Below are 16,962 nucleotides of genomic sequence, written 5' to 3' on the forward strand. Positions count from 1 at the left end.
TAGTCCATATAATGTAGTTTAGAGGATAAAGAGAACATGAACAACTATCAGAAAAGATATAAATCAATTAGTAATTAAATAAATATACAGAAGACTATCAGTGCATGAATTATTAAAGAAAGGAATTGCATTCAGTGTTTTCTTAGATTTGATGATTACAACTCAACAGCATAAGTACTTGGACTTGGAATAAAATGGTCATGCTCTCATGTTTTTTTCAGTTATGTAGAAAGGAAAAGAAATCAGATTTTAATATGTGTTCATATTGCACTTAGACATTCATTCAGATTAAAACCTTTGTTTAATGAAAACGGTCAATGGCAAGATTTCAGGCAACTTTGAGAACAGTGCAGGGGAAAAAGCTCCATGAATTATTTAAACATTTAACAGAAGCTGTGACCTTTATAAATATTACTTTGGCTGTCTGGTTGCAACATTGTTAAGCAAAGGTTTTCTTTGATTTAATGTCAAAGCTATCTAAGCACAGAGCATATGAGGAATTTTCTACGCAAAAGTGCATGGCATGTTTTTTTTCCAGATGTATCTTGGAAACAAATCTCAAAGATAAAGGCTATACATAAGAAATACTTAATGCCACAGTGTAGACAGTTTGTGTCTATTCTTAATGCTAGACATTTCAATATACCATATCTTTTAAAAGGACATGGCAAGGTTTTGCACTTCCATTATATAACAATAATATTTAGCAATGGCAACAAATGCCAAGATAGTGATCCATTGTATTGAGTCAAGCTCCAAAACTGGTGGATCTTACCATTCTAATAATAGCAACAAAGGGAGATTCCAACTGTCTTTATGAGTAAAGTCCTTAGGGTTGATTTGGAGTAAGTGACATATGAGTCACCAAATCTTCATTTACAAATCATTAGCATTATAAGTATCAAGTCATGTTAGTGTGGTATCACAGAATGAAAGAGTTAGACCAGTCAACCATTTTTATTCTCAGCTGTTCAGCTTTTCTGTGTTTCAGATTTATGTAAAGCCAGCAGCAGCTGGGTCTCCCTTGTAGCCATACAGTCATTGCATGTTTTAACAGGACCCTGGTCAGTGACCGGAGCGCACATGCAGAGTTGCAGCATTCCAAATCACTGTGCATGTTGTTTTACACCCAACTATAACTCAGGTACAGGCTGAGTGGATTAAATCATCTGGGTGTAAATATGCAATTTACTGTACTGTCCAGTGAAATACAAGGAGTGATGTGTGAAGTGATTCAGGTCCATTAAGTAGTATTTCAAGACTTGAGAATTTATTAGCTGCAGTACAGTTAATGCTAAAGTAGACCAGGCTTGTGGAGGCCAAGCAAATAAATAAATAAAAGCACACATGTGTGTGATGTAGTGTGGTGCATCCACAGTGTAGTAGTTTACACACTCGCTTAACAAAAGCGCTCTAGCTTGATCCTGAGAGGAGACACGAGTCCCTCGAGGGTTGTGTCAGGAAGGGCATCTTGCTAAATCAAACATGCAGAGTGACCCCCTTGTGAATAAGGGATCAGCAGAAACTGGCTTTACTGTGTAAAGCAGTGATTTGTTTTGCTCTGAGTTACAACCTACTGCAAGTGTCACCCTGTCAGAGGTTATTATGCCTGGTGATCATCAGCACTGAAAATGTTGCAATAACAAATGTCTATCCTACCTAGTATCCACAGATACTAGACAGAGCACAGTAGTTTGTTTGTTTGTTTTTCTGTAAGGAAGATTTGGTTAAAAAAACAAGGTAAAGAAGAGTTTTACCTGGGTTAATGGTTTTCTAAAAAGTCCCAACACAAATTAGAGAATAATTTGCAAATTTGCAGAACAACAAAAAGAACAGTGTCGATTATACCACTCACTCACAGATTCCTTTGCAATAGTGGTTAAAAATGTCCTGTGGAGAAGTTTATTGGACTTTAAAGTGCTTCCTGAAGGAGTGGAAAATCTTTGAAACATTCTTGTAGAATGCATCTCTTTGCTCATGTTTGATTATTAAGTTCTGTATTAACCTCTTCACTACACCTTCTAAGAACATCACATGATTTCAGCAATCCTTTACATCTGGTAGGCAAAATGATAAAATACCTGCTTTGCTACTGTGCTAAGACTTGAATTTGGTGAAATGTCCTTTGGCAACTTTTTAACAATGCATTTCAGGATTTAGATCAGCAAAAAAACCCCTGCATCGCTAAAAGCAGACTGTATTTGTGTGTGCACGTGTGCAATCTATCCAGCCTATCACTTCATCTTGAGTTGTGTTTTATTGCATTTCTCTGGAGCGACAATCATCTGTAACTTTACCTTCCAAGATAATGCCAGCAAGAGTCGTTTATATGAGTAATTATATCTGCTTGCAGTTGCATACAATTTTACTTCTTACTAATGGATGCAGCACATCATCTGAAATGTGGGTGTGCTCTGTCTGCTTATGCCTTGTGGAGGAGGGAGTGTGTGTGTGTGTGTGTGTGTTTGCCTGATTATGAAAGGAAAAGTCAGACACATTTTACACTCAGTTGCACACACATACATAAAGCAGTCCAACCATTTGCAAAGCCAGACTCTCCGGATATACTGGAATGAGAAAGAAGGGGGAGATTCTAAATATCATATTTAATTTGATTTAGCATTTTCATGAGCCTGTTCCTCATCCTTAAATCATGTTAAGATGTTTAGAGTCATAGCAGCTCCTCCTCTGCTTACTGCTTACACTGAATCGCTTGGCCCTCACTCCTAATGAATGCGGGGTGATTTCCATAAAATATTCTTAAAGAGGTCTGTTATTATTACCATAACGTTTCATCTCCCACCATGGCTAAACTTCAATCAGTTTTGCATTTGAAATGCATTAAATGTCTCCATAAACTCTTCTAATCTCTACCGGAGTCATTTTTCTTCCTTAACCGGTATGTGTAGAAAGGAAAACTAATATTAAAGATATTAATTGCACTGTTCTTTTTTTCATTCCTGATTAGAAATTTCAGTCTCATCCAATGTTTCAAAACAAGTGTGTAATTATGTTGTTTATCAGAGCGTATACTTGTCTTCCTCTTATGTTTAGGGTTAATTACTCCAAGGTCTTTGATGCACATGCTCACATGAAAATAGAAAAGCCCCGTATCCATTTTCACACTCCAACAGAACTGCCTTGCTGAGCTGAGCTTGTTTGGAGTTGTAGTACGATGTCTTCATTTAAATTCCTGGACTCCCAGTCTCACTTTACAGTTGTTTGTGTTTCCTCGGGGGGAACTGGAGGATTTCTTCTACAGGCCTCTAGTCTGTTGGATGATTATCATGGGTCATCATATTTGTTTTGTGATATCATACAAAAGCAATGGTTAAAGGAGAAAACCATCTACCTTGCATGCCTGTGGTGATGATTAGGATGATTACTGCAGTGGTGATAATAAAGATGAAGACAATGTTAAACATTCAGTGTAAAATTTAGATCACTAAATGTTTACTGGCTCTCTCCTGCACACTTCCATTGTCTAGGGAAAGTTGTTTACTTGCAACAAATTATCTTGGGTGCTTTTCCTTTAGACCAGCAGGTGTCACTCTTGTGCTGCATGTATTCAAATTTGGCAACATCTGCTGAATAAAAGCTGAATAATTTCAACAAGACTTCGACTGAAGGACGAATAAAAGCACCCATATTTATGGGACAGATTTTTTGGGTTTGTAAAATGAATTAATTTGCAGTGAGTGCGAAAATTTTGGTTTCAGGGTCTTGAAAAGATGAGCAGTGGGCACATAAAGGAACACTTTGGCTCTTTTATGCCCAAAGAATGACAAGATTTGAGGGCAAGTTTTTACAGGTGTGACACTATATTAATCTGCTTTTTTTTTCTTTTTTCTTTTTTTTTTACATGTATTCATTAACATTGTCAATTATTATTATATTACTGTATTTTACATGTTTTTTTCTGAATGAGTCCAGTTAAGTCTACTGCATCTATACCAGGATAGTAGGACACTCTTTATTTACCTTTCCTTTATGTTGTACTGGCCACAACAAGCCTTTTCAGTATTCAATATTGCACATTAGGATGGAACACAACTGGGAAAACATGCTTTAACTTGTTTTTTTCGGTACTTTAAGGAATCAAATACCTCTCTGTAAAATGAGCTTCTGATTTTGCATGCAGAGCTAATATTGTCTGTTTTTCTAGATGAACTGGAACAGAAGTTTGATGAAGGAAATGCTGATTGCCAAACACTACAAGACAATGGAGCTGAAGCGGTATAAACATACACTACTCACTCTCTCTTTTTATTTTACATATATATTTACAGTCATTTTTATACATAATCCCTCATTTTCAGACTCACAAGTTATTAAACAAAGCATTTTTAAATAGGATTGTTCTTAATACTACTAATGAAAGTCAGTGGTGGTAGTCTAGTCTACCTGACTGACAGCCTGAAGTCTAGAACCCATGGACATCACCAAATGCTGTTCTTCCTCCTTCTTGAGGTGGCAGGTTTTTACTCCAGCCACATTCAGTAGTTGCTTGTTTGTGGGTCTCTCTGCTTTTTCTTCAGTTAACTGAAAAACATGCTTTATTTGGTTGGGGCAGGTGACTCACTTGGCCACTGAAAAATATCAGATTTTTTTTGTCTTGACATATTCTTGGGTTGATTTTGCAGTTTGCACTGTGAAGCACTGTCTGATCAGTTTTGCAGCATTTGGCTGAATCGGAGCAGAGAGTACAACCCTGTACACTTCACAGTTTATCCTGCTACTTTGTCATTCACATCATAAATAAACACTAGTGACCTGGTTTCAGTAGCCATACATTCCCATATGTCCATCATGTCTGACAGATGATGTGGTATGCTTCGGAACATGGGCTATTCCTTTTCTTCTCCATGCTCCTTTCCATGATTCTTGATTTCATCTGACCAAAGAACAGATGAAAACGTTGTTCCAGAACTGTGTAGGCTCTTTTAGATATTTGCTATGTTCTTCCCATTCTTCAGTGGAACCACTGATTTGCACCTTCTCTTTCCATTTATGAAAGCATCTCTTCATTTTAGACTAAACTCCTTGATAGTTTTCTTGACTGGTCTAGAAGTCGTGAAGGCTTTTTTCGTAACCAACACACGATGGCGTTCCAGTCCTTTTGGTTTTGCTGAGCTGGCCAGTGCATAGGTCTCATAGGTTTTTGTTTTTTTTCATGTCTTTGGGACATCACATTGAGAATTCGAGGGAAAAGATACCAAATACTTGGATTCATCTCCAGATCTTTTTTTGCTTAATTTTTGATAAGATTATGAGGGGACGGACTGGTTTCACCTGGGCATGAAACCGCTTGTCAGTTAACTGTTCAATTACTTCAGGCGTCTAAAAACTATGTATAAAAATGACTGTAATTCCTAAACAGTTACAGTATGGCAATAATTGATTGCTGTTTATCATTTCTTGATTCTTGATGTTTGATTTAAAATCTACTGTGCGGGTGTACAGAGGCAGATAGCACCAGCGAACCATAGCATCAACAGAACAGTGTAAATCACAGAAAGAATTCAACATACTGCATCTGTTAAAATATTTAGAGATATTAATTGCTTCTGTGGTTATACTGCATTACAGAAACTTGATGCTACTGATACAAATGAAACAGAGGAGAATGTTGAAAAGCCAGAAGAAAAAGAGGAGGTTGCCACTGAAAATGGCAGAGAAGAAGGTGATTTACCTAGCAGTGAAAACAAGATGAATAACCAGGAGACAAACGGTGAAAAAGAGGGGGGAGGTGGAGGAAAAACAGAAATCGATGGACAAAAAGATGGAAAAGGAGAAGACATAGCAGAAAATGAGAAGAAAGTGGAGGAAAAGAAGGAGGATCCAGAAAAGAATAAGAAGGTGTTTAATGGTGAAGAGTATGGATCTAGCAGTGATAAGGCTCTAGACAGTAAGGAGACTGAGGATGGAAACAATATGTCTTCTCAAGGTGAAAGGAGGAAAATTGTGGAAGATGAGAAGGAAGATAAAGACCACACTGAGGTGGAAAAAAGCACTACGGATCACACTAATGATGTAGACACAGTGGAGGAACAGAAAAAGACGGGAAACGGCAACGATCCAGAGACGACTCAGTCAGATAACGAGACTAAAGAGAACGATAGCAGTAGAAGTAGCAGAGGCAACAGTAATCAAGAAGAGGATGAGAACGAAACAAAAGAGGGCACTACCAAAGAGTCAGGTGAAGAAGAAGAGAGCAAGGTGAATGCTGAGGTCAGTGGAGAAGATAATGAGGTAGAAGGTGAAGCAGAGCTCAACACAGATGAGAAAAAATGAACCAGCAAAGATGCCGAGTGCACACACAGGGGAAGATGGTGATCAAGAGAGGCAAGACGAAAGTGAAAAATTAAAAGGATAGGACAAAACACCAAGTTCTTTATACTGAAAATATGAAATTACAAAATCTATTTATATAATGAAAGTGACAGATGAAAATTTATAGAAATTTATAGAAAACAAAGCAATATAAAAGCAGTTTTGCAATGCTGAGCATGTAACCTAAATCTTTAAATGGTTGTCTGCTAAATGGCACAACTACAGAAACACCATATGGATCAAAACTTTATAACTTTCATGTTTGAAACAGAATACACATATAAAATCCATATATATTCTTATTTTTGCATTAAAAATGTTCTTAACTAATAGGTTGCTTTATTGTTTCTTTACACACTGTCTGTGAGCACTGTTGTGAGTGACGCAGAGAAATGATAATATAATAATATCCTTTGAAATTTTTCGAAAGAATGGTTATGCCTCTCATAGAAACTCATACAAATGTATTTAACGAGACATATATTATTGTTTGTTTTTGAATGGTAAGCTAATTTATAAAAAATTCAGATCTTCTTCCTAAATGAGTGCTTCCATCTGTAGGGCTAAAGTTGTCACTGAATGATTCAGTTAGCATCAAAGTGATGTGCATCATATAAATTTAACATACCAGAACACTCGTGCAAGATTTTTGTCCATTATATTTTTAGTCCCCTCTAACGGCAGGATCAACACATCACACTAGTCAACATCTTTTATAACAATGATGTTTCATCCCTGTAATGCAGTTCCAGAGACTTACAGAATTATTCCCAGTCTACAAGTGCAAGTGGAGGCCCAGAACCTTACTGTTACGCCTAATGTTGATTTCTGTCACTGAACCATATTTTCAATGTCTAATTTTTAAAGGCAGTTTCATGTCATATTATTTTTGTAATGTTGCTGCTATGCCAATGTCCATCTGCTTCCAGAAAAATTAAACTGAGGGAAAAAAAGACAGTTTTTTTTGTCTTCTGTAACTGATACTTCAGTGATGAAATGCATTAGTCAATGGAATAGTAAAAATAAAATCATTTAAAAAAGTGATGATGATGTATGATATTGGAAATTAATTTCACAGCAGGCGTAAAGCTTTTTTAAAAAGTTCACTGAGATGGAACTACACTCTCCATTCCACAAGAGTTGAGATGTACGTGTAAAATGTAAATACAAGAGATTTAAACGTTTTAATGTCCCATAAGCCCGTTTTTCATTCACTTTAGAACATAGAATGATATCAAATATTTAAACTGAGAAAACTATTTTGCAAAAGAAGAAGAAAAAAAAAAGGTCAGGATTCCAACTGCTCAGTAGTTTTCAGTCCTACTTTCCTCACTTTTCTTTTCATGATGGGCCAAATGTTTAGCACCTGGACTTTTCTATTAGAAGGCCTTGTTGTAGTAGATGCAGTATGCAGTTTAGTGTCTTATACAATCTGAAAAAGATTCCATCTGCATAGAAGCATGGGCACTAATGCACCTCCACACCATCAGTGATACAGGCTTTGTAACTAAGTATCGGTAACAACCTGGATGGTCCCTCTCCTCTATACTCTGGAGGATGTGATGTCCATGCTTTTCAAAAAGAATCTCAAATTTCAATTCTTTTCATGGTGGAACAGCTTTCCACTTTGACTCAGTGTATTTGGATCATGTTCACAGATGTAGATTTTTCTGTGGATCACCAACACGTTCTGGAAGTTTTCCTGAGCCCATGCAGAATCCATCCTGTTTTTAATGCAGTGCTGCCTGAGGTCTCAAATATCACATTCCTGTCCCTTCCGCATAGAGATTTCACCAGACTCTGTGTAGTAGATGTGATATTTAAAGTCTTTGCAATTTTACATTCAGGGACATTATTCAGATTTTTTTTTACAAATTGGACAATTTGTCACTGCCTCTGTAAAATGCTCAGTCATTTTACTGACCTGTTGCCAGTTAACCTACTTAGTTGCAAAATGTTCCTCCTGCTGTTTCTTTTTCAGTAGCATTTATATTTCCAACCCCATCACAACTTTTTGAGATGTGTTGCTGCCAAAGTCAAAATACAATTTTTCCTGAAATAGTAAAACAACTGTTTTCTTTTCTCTTTGGTGAATAAAATATCGGTTTATGAGATTTTCAAATCATCGGATTCTGTTTTTATTTACAGCGTCCCAACTTTGCATTAGATCTAGCTCTTCAGTCTGTCTTAGTGAAACTGCACTTTGGTCTTTAGCTGCTTTCATCCTGACAGGAAGAAAAGTGATATTTTTGGAGAGCCACTCTTCTCACTCTCATTCAGTGATTTTAATTTGTCATTTTTTTTCCTGAAACAAAGTTCCATAAATCCACTATAAACCACCAGCTGCAGGCAGGAAATATGAACTCTGATCTAATTCAGTATGTATGATGGCCCCACTGCCCGCTCATCCCTGCAGCTGTTCAAATTGGGATTCATGCAGTCGATGTGTTTGTGAGTCACCATCCCAAGAGAGATAAGGAACCTGGCTTAGAGGGAGGAGGAAGAACGAGAGAGCAAAGAGCAGGAGACGCAGAAAGCAAAGGAGGTGGGGGCAGGAGTGTGTGAGTCATAAGGCCTGCCTGGTTGAGGTGATGATCCTCAAGATGCTATTTCTGGCGTCACCATTAATTCTGTGTTATCTCCTCCACCAGCTACTCTGTTTTCTGAGTGTGTATGCATGTGGGCGTGTTCAGTAAGGCCCTAAATAACACACCCTCCAGACTGATTACAAGGGGGGCTTCTACAATGTAAAAATGAACATTATTAACATATTGTTTGAATTAATTTAAATCTATAATTATTTAAACATTGATTTGAATCAATAATCAAAAATTATAATTTTTTCTTGATTAAGAAAAAAAGGGAAGGCACCAGATTTTAAAGAACACAAAGTCCTGCTTAGCTAGTATTGTACAGTATATTTAAATAACCCTGCAGGGAATTTAGGAAGTAAAAGTGTCAGTTGTTTGGCACACATAGATGGCAACTGTGAGATATTAAAGGAAAACAGCAGGGAAGATTAAAGATTAAAATAAGATCAAAAACATTTGACCCTTGTGACAACAGTGAAGTATTTTTTATTTCTGTAGGGAGACATAAACTAAGCCACTTTATACTCCCACTTTATACCACTTTATACCTCTCACTTCTGTTGGGAGGTATAAAGTTTTATCAACAGTTAAGCCACCAGGCTGTCAGTTTACTGCACAGTGTGCTGCAATACAGTTTTCACACATTTCCGATCCACCGATATGTCAGTTTTATTGTGCTGTTCGAAAAATAGACATACTGCATGTAGACACTGATTTATATGTGTTCTTTATCCGATCTGTTCGCAAATAAGGGTAGCATCGTTTTTTATTTAGTGGGATGATCCACTGTTACATCAGGAAAGACTTCAAGTTTGATATATAGCAGAAAAAAAATATCCATTATGGATTAGAGTTTGTAATGCAGCAGGAAACAGCATAACATTACAAACCAGCACTGCCTGTTAAAGTCCTGGCCGCACTAGAAGGTTTGTCCGTAATGGCTTGTTTAACAGCTTGGCTTTTCTTCATGTACTGAAGGCCCGCAGCTCAGTGGCTGTGTATCTTGAAAATGAAATGCCTTGCTTATTACTAGGTTGGTTTTTTTTGTAGTTACAGCTATGCTTCTGTGTTGCATCTGAGAGTAAATGTGTTAAAATGACACCAGGACTTAGTAGAAAGAAGATTGGAGGTAATTAGAATAATATTGAAAAGGTCAACTTACATTGACAATAGTAGTCAGCATAGCAAATCAACATCTTATAGAGTAAATATACAAGCTGTGCTGCAAGAATGTGGTGATGATGAGATATGGTTTAAAAAAAGCTGAAGCTTGTATCTTGGACAGTAGAATTGTTCTAACCAAGTACAGATTTTTTTACAGTACAGGTTTGTTTATAATGATGAAACAAAAGATACATGTTAAGAAAAACAAACAAAAACAAGCTTTTAAAGTGGTAGGGTAGGATTACAGTAATTGTAATAAATATATGTACAACACATGAGGACACAGTGTGTTAAAAAGCAGAAAAACATGGCCGTTACCAGCTTATTGTGCTTCTAAGTTACAGTTACAGTGTGAATTCTTGTATAGCATAAAGGAATGAATAAAACAGGAACCGTCTTAATAATCACTCCTTCAGTTTCACATCCAGCACATAAGCAAATTCTCTATAGTGTAAAAAATGTGGTCCTGGAATTTAACAGCTCTCCGGTGTTAAACATTGCTGACTGTGATATAAATTATTGAGTTTCAAATTTTGTGTGTGATAGTAGGAAGGCATTTATTGAATCTCTTTAATTCATCCATTAGTGCTGTCAGATACAATGTTGCTGCGATCCCATTGGAGAGCTGAACGTGCTCTCATCTTCCCTCCGTTATGTAACCTGTGTGTCACATTGTCTCTCTCGATGCACCCATCTTCATTTTCATGAGTAGCACTGACTCATGTCTGGTAGCTATTAGCATTTTGATTCAAAACAGCGTCTGCTCTGATGGATCTGTGTGTGTCTATGAGCCTTTTGTCACAGGGTGAAAAGGAAACAATGGAAAGGAAAAGGTGGGTAAGCCAGTGTTTAGGTATTAAAAACTTAAAAATAAAGATAGAAGACATGATGAATGTCTTATTTGCTGTACGTTGGAAGTAATCTGACATATCATTGCTGTTCTGCATGCTCTGTCTGGTTCAATGTAACTTTCATCAGCCTGTCTGCTCTTGTGTATTGATTCTGTCTGAAGATTTACTGAAGGAAACAAGGTCACTGGCCTAATAAGACAGAAGATAGACACAGAATCTCCCCATACTGTCTCTTCTAATCTGCATTTATGTCTAATCTGTTAGGACACTGTGAACCTTTAGAAAGGTTAAGACCTTTGAGTTACTACTTTATCGGAAAGGGAAAAAAAAGGTATTATAAAACGATGTCGTGCTTTGTCAGCCTGGATGAACGTTTCAGGTAAATATAGTACATTTACACTTTTAACAGCTAATAATTCCAAACATGCACTCATCCTGATGGTCACTAGTCAGAGGTAATGAGTGTTAACTGGTACATTTGATCATTTCTGGGAATGGGGGACAAAAATTTCAAATATGCCACTTGCTGCCCATCGCCCTCCAGCAGTAACATCATTGCCTTTTACAAAAGTAAGAATTCTCTCAACAGTAAACAAACAGAAAACACGCTCTGTGGAAACTACTGCACTGTGTCACTATTCTGCAGATGTCTTTTCCAGTGAAATTTAAAAAAAAAAAAAATTTCTTTAATATTAAAGTTTCATAACATCTGATAAATAAATCCCTTATATATTGTTCATCCTTTCTAAGCTTTTAAACTCTCATTTTAATGTCAAACAAAATAAGATGAGGAAGCAATACTATCTGTTATGTAAGCTGACCTTTTAAAAAGATAAACTGCACACATGGATCGACATACACACACACCGGTCCTCTTACAACTTTCACTTTATGCCTTGATCTTAGCCTTGATCAGGGCTCTGACTTTGTGGTCACTGGCTGGATGTTCTGAACTTTGGTAAGTGTGACTGGCACCTTTCTTTCTCCGGGAGTTGGTGCTCTCATTATTGGAGTACCTGTGGCATAAGCAGTTACTGTGATTTAGATATTCATATTCATATACAAACGCAGAGCCATTTCAACAACCTTTACATTTATTCTGCTTACATTAATTTGAACGTGTTATACTGGGAAAGAAGAGAATGAAAACTTACCAACTGTTGCTTGCAGATCTGCCAACCTCTCCTTAAACTTCTGTTGCAGAAACAATTCTTCTTTGGAGTAGCTTTTGGCAAAGGCAGACAGCAGGAGACCCACAGCCATGGAGGTGCCTCCCACACAGAACAGCACCGCACCAGTCAGCTTACAAACATCCAGTGCACGGTTGAAACTGACGGCATGGCTGTTACAAGAACAGTTCAAAGCAATCATTTATTTGCCACCAAGTCTTTTTGTTCAATATTTATACAACTATTTAGAGTTATTTCTAAATTTAAACATATGCATGTCCTACTAGAACACTGTTCTTGGACATTATTGTCAAGACTAAGAAGTAACACTTCAAATAAAGTTCATGATCTGTTAATTGTAAGTCTATGTAACCTTTACTATTTCAGAATAGCAAAGGTTACCTAAATTCTTTCCCACTCGTACATTGTACTGTTTCTATACCTGTCAACAAAGAGTAGATCATCTTCACCAAATGCTTCAATCTTGGCTGGAGTGGCATAACCTACCAAAACAACAATGAGGCCCGCAAACAAGATCAAGGTACCGAACGCGAGACAGACCTGTGAAAAGAAAAAGTCAAAAAACAACGAAAGTCAAAAACATATATTGTTATAGTTGTAAATAATTTGGTTAATTTGGTTTATTTTCAGTTCCATTATATTGGTGTTGTTTTGAACAAGCTAAGGGTTAATCTAACCTTCCAGAGTAAAGAGCTCCACCTGCTAGGCAATCTCTGAATCTGAAAATCTTCATCACGTTCCCAGATAGAAGCTGTGCAGTCCTCATAAAACTGGATAAGGAATCAAAGAAAAGTACAGGCTTTCTTAAAATTCACATCTTGAACCTAAACCTACAAGAAATGAAGGTTTGGTGATTTTGTGCTTTTATCCGTTTGTGAGTTTCATAGGAGACGTCTTACTTTGTGTGGGTGCTGAGTCTGGTTACACTGTTACCTGGTGTAGGTAGGAGCGGACGCCATACTGCTGGTAGTTCCCACCGGTTTGAACTTGCTCACTATATTCTGACCCACAGATCTCTGAGCAAGAAGTCATCCTTCACGTCTGTCTACCTGAGAACACACATAAAAAACACACATCTCCAATAACCTTTAAGCCTGATTTAATTCAAGAGATCTGGGAGGAAACTAAACTCTTGCACCTCTTCTTAATTATATAATGTACATATCTCCCAATATTGGAAACCTCATTTCAATGGGGGAAAATCTAGCTCAAAAACTTCTCGATTCAGCAAGGCAAGAAAAAAAAATGACAGTCAAAAGGAAAGTGTGGGTTTAAATATAATGGGATGTATCTTCATATTCAAAGATTTAGATTTACCATGAAAGCAGCCTGATATCAGTGGCATTACTAAAGCCTAATAGTACAGCCTTCTGCTCACCACAGCCAAAGCCACATGAGTGAGGCTATTTCTGTTTTTATACATCATACTTGCAGAAGGAGTTAAAAAAGGCAGTTTGTTTATTTTATTTTTTGTTGTTGTTTGCATACACAGTTTCTGGACAAACTGTTTAAACGCATAGTTGCATACACATGTGCAGTACATTTATGCTTTTGTACACATAAGCATGTAGTCACTGTTGTTATGTAACAATGTACTGAAGGAATGGGTGCCATAGGGCATTGAGTTTAATGATGCATTCTGCTTGTCTGCTGTTATAAAATAAAGCGTGACATATTACTCTTTGGATCCAATAATGTTTCAGCTAAATGCAGAGGGTGCTGACATACATAGAAAAATCTTTTTTGTAATGTTTAAAGAAAAACTATTAACAAACATAACTGCATATTGGACTTTGCCTCAACAGTGAAATATGTGAAATATGTAACTATTAGGTGTTAGTTAAAAACTAATAATATCTGTGACCATATGTGAATAGATTTTATGAACATTAATGCCCTACTGACTGAGAGCTAACTGCATTGCACAGTTCTGCTCTGTACAAACCAATTATGCTTCATGTTTTTGTTAGCTAATACTAAATCGACTATTTCTGCTGGACTGAATTACAATAAGAAAAGGGTTTAATTGTGGGAAGGAAATATTGAGTCCATATATGTTAAAATGTGATCATGCTCTTTCCAGTAAGACACTGGTATACAATGCATTGTGGTTGGAATAATGAAAAAAAAAACTAAGTGTCTAACCTCATAAGAAAACCACTGGCCTGATATAGTAAAACTCATCAGTTAGATGTCAGACATAATAGTACATGAAATTACATACCTCTTGTAGCTGGAACCACATTATACCAAACTAGCGAGTAAATTATTTACAATATTATTATTAAAAGAAAAACATTATTTTTTTTAATTAAATTCAATTTCTTTATTGTCCCACAAGGGGAAATTAGTTTAGTTTAGCAGAAGGATATAAATAAACAGAACAATACTATAAAATAATAATGACAATAATAATAGTATATAATAATATATAATAATCATCTATATAAATTCATAGTTAATTACACATTACTAAATAACTAAATTACTAAATAACTTCACTTTTAACTAATTAGTAATCTTATATAATATGTTTTTTTCCATCAGTTTCTATGATATCAAATTTAAAAAATCATTAATAATATAGTATTGTGCATTACATCATAGTCAACGTCAGACGATAACACCTCACACACATCAGCACACATTGCATTTTATAAAACATATTGGTTGTTTGTTTGTTAGTTTGGTTTTAATCATTCCTAGACGCTATCATTCTTAGGTAATAATGGTTTATTTGCTGATCAGTGATCCAAACCTCTTGTGAAGGACCTCTTGCTCACATTTGCATGCACTGGACATTTATAATATGCAGGGTTAATGGTGTAAACCACAACATTAAGCTGCCCAAACCTAACCATCTAGCGAAGAAAACGTTAACAGTAATTGAAACAGATTGTGATCTTAATGTTCAAACTCCTGTTACACTTCACATATATTATAAACCTGATGTTCACCTTTGTAATAGTCATTCAAATAATGTTAATAGAGGCAGTAAACAATATTATCAGTCATAATCTGAAGCTTTACAGTTAATATCTAAACAACATTTTTAAATGAAAGTTCTACAGCCAAATTATATGTGGATGAGTTGTAGAGTAAATCATATTAAATCAATTTACTAATGCAAAGTGTACAGTGATAGTGCAATATGAAAGAGTCCTACAGGAGGAAATTTGAGTGGACATGTCAAGTATTTTTTAACCTCCAACCCACAGTGCTATTAATATTGTTACACAACTCTAGTTTAAACTGTCGGTATGCTTATTTTTACTTAGCTTTTATAGTTACCATTACATAATCAGTGGACCTGATGATGTTTATGCTTTTGTCTGTTTTATTTATGTACTCCATAGTCACAAAATAGTTCAAAAAGTTTTTAATTGGCGTAAACTAACCATATGACAAATACCAACAAAGGGTTAGTTCACTTTGTCTTCATTGTTGTAATTAAAAGAAAGGATACATTCTCTCTCTGTGCAAACAACAGCTCTCATGTTGCTACTCTACCCAGCCAGTGCCTCTTATCTGAAATGCTGCATACAGATGAGGCACACTCTTCCCTAGTACGTTTACCTTTGTCACACACAGCTTAATTGTACAAAGTACAGAAGAATATTTATATTGTACTCATATATCATGTACCTGAAAAATGAACAATGAAAGCTTGAGTTTGCTGACTGACTGTTAGTTTTAATTTTCTGTTTTTTTAGTTGTTGAGTCAACAACAAGGTGTAATTCAAATTTAATTCAGTCTGTTAACTTTAATGGGAACTTGTTATAATAGCTTTTAAGAAAACAAACATTTTTAATTAGAATGGCTTGAATAACTTTAAACAACATCCAATCTTTAACTAATCTTCAATCAGCTGTTGTGTGTTTCCTTTCTACAACAGATAAAACAAGACATAAAAATAAAAGTAAATCAAACACAAACATTTTAACCCATCTCGGTTAAAAATCAGAGCTGTTAGGACAAATCAAACCGGAATGTCTTGATATAACGGTCCAAACATATCAGCACCACTGACCGTGGTGCTGAAAATCATTCAGCTTTAACCCAGCAGGAAAACACACAGACGTAATATGTGACGCCAGTCTGAAAATAGACTTCATCCACTCGCCCTCCCAACCCCCTATGAGATTGAGACCCACTGCACCGTTGAAGCTTAACCTTGCAAATGTGGACTTCACGTAAAAAAACAACACAAAAAACGTCCAAATCAAGTTGGCTGATATTGTAACCACTTGAGAAAAAGTAGCTAATCCTTTAGCATGAAATGACATACGCCGAAGAAACGTATTGGAGAAACGTTGTTCCATGTCATTAAGACAGCAACGCCCGAAACGAGTTTAAAGTAAGACAGAAATACTCGACATAGAAAAAATGAGATACAAATGAATGCACGGTGATTAAAACAAACATTACTTTGACATTGTCAACACGGAAGCTTCTTCCAGATGTGCAGCGGTGCATGGAGGACACGACTGAAGGAGTCTTCTTAGAAAATGTGAGTTCTCGGTGTGCTACTAACAAAAACAACAACCCGCACCGATACTACAGCACTATCCCCATATTTCCAAATAATAATAATAATGATGATGATAAATCGCCATTTACCTGTCATTACCAGCTCGGAGAGTGATCATTCGCTGCTCTTCCCTTAGCCGGGTCCCATCACTCTACAGTCACCCCTCTCTCTCTGTCGATGATTCACATTTTCACGCTGTCTACTGCGCAGGCGTTCCATCCATGACAGTATATGATTCAGTAACGATTATAAATAACCAGGCAGGAGGGATGGAAGGATTAGAAAAAAAGAATTTCATTCA

The 16,962-nt window shown here is 36.3% G+C and overlaps 2 protein-coding genes across 2 annotated transcripts in view; one reads left to right on the forward strand and one right to left on the reverse strand.

Moving 5' to 3' along the window:
* LOC102207544 (doublecortin domain-containing protein 2) overlaps positions 1-5,799 on the forward strand; it is a gene marked incomplete at its 3' end in the record, with an annotated part of 18,212 nt that extends 12,413 nt beyond the window's left edge. The window contains exons 8-9 of the mRNA XM_005744637.2: positions 4,166-4,236; positions 5,590-5,799. Of these exons, the coding sequence (XP_005744694.1) occupies positions 4,166-4,236; positions 5,590-5,799 (281 nt within the window). The remainder of the gene's footprint in view (positions 1-4,165; positions 4,237-5,589) is intronic.
* Positions 5,800-9,392: 3,593 nt separating this feature from the next.
* nrsn1 (neurensin 1) lies at positions 9,393-16,855 on the reverse strand. Its single transcript, XM_005744622.1, has 6 exons — positions 16,751-16,855; positions 13,063-13,178; positions 12,807-12,899; positions 12,551-12,669; positions 12,094-12,281; positions 9,393-11,955 (listed from the first exon to the last, which is right to left on the reverse strand). The coding sequence occupies exons 2-6, from the start codon at positions 13,159-13,161 to the stop codon at positions 11,852-11,854; spliced, it is 603 nt and encodes a 200-aa protein (XP_005744679.1). The 5' UTR covers positions 13,162-13,178; positions 16,751-16,855; the 3' UTR covers positions 9,393-11,851.
* Positions 16,856-16,962: the final 107 nt, after the last annotated feature.

The sequence above is a fragment of the Pundamilia nyererei genome, unplaced genomic scaffold (genome assembly GCF_000239375.1).
Source record: "Pundamilia nyererei isolate P.nyererei 1_Seehausen unplaced genomic scaffold, PunNye1.0 scaffold00146, whole genome shotgun sequence".
NCBI lineage: Eukaryota > Metazoa > Chordata > Actinopteri > Cichliformes > Cichlidae > Pundamilia > Pundamilia nyererei.

Bases quoted from the DNA above. Each gene is read 5' to 3' on its own strand.
- nrsn1 (XM_005744622.1), bottom strand. From the start codon at position 13,161: ATGACTTCTTGCTCAGAGATCTGTGGGTCAGAATATAGTGAGCAAGTT. The intron at 12,670-12,806 runs GTTAGATTAACC...TTCTTTTCACAG, and splicing joins GGAGCTCTTTACTCTGGAAG to GTCTGTCTCGCGTTCGGTAC. The intron at 12,282-12,550 runs GTATAGAAACAG...TTCTTGTAACAG, and splicing joins GATCTACTCTTTGTTGACAG to CCATGCCGTCAGTTTCAACC.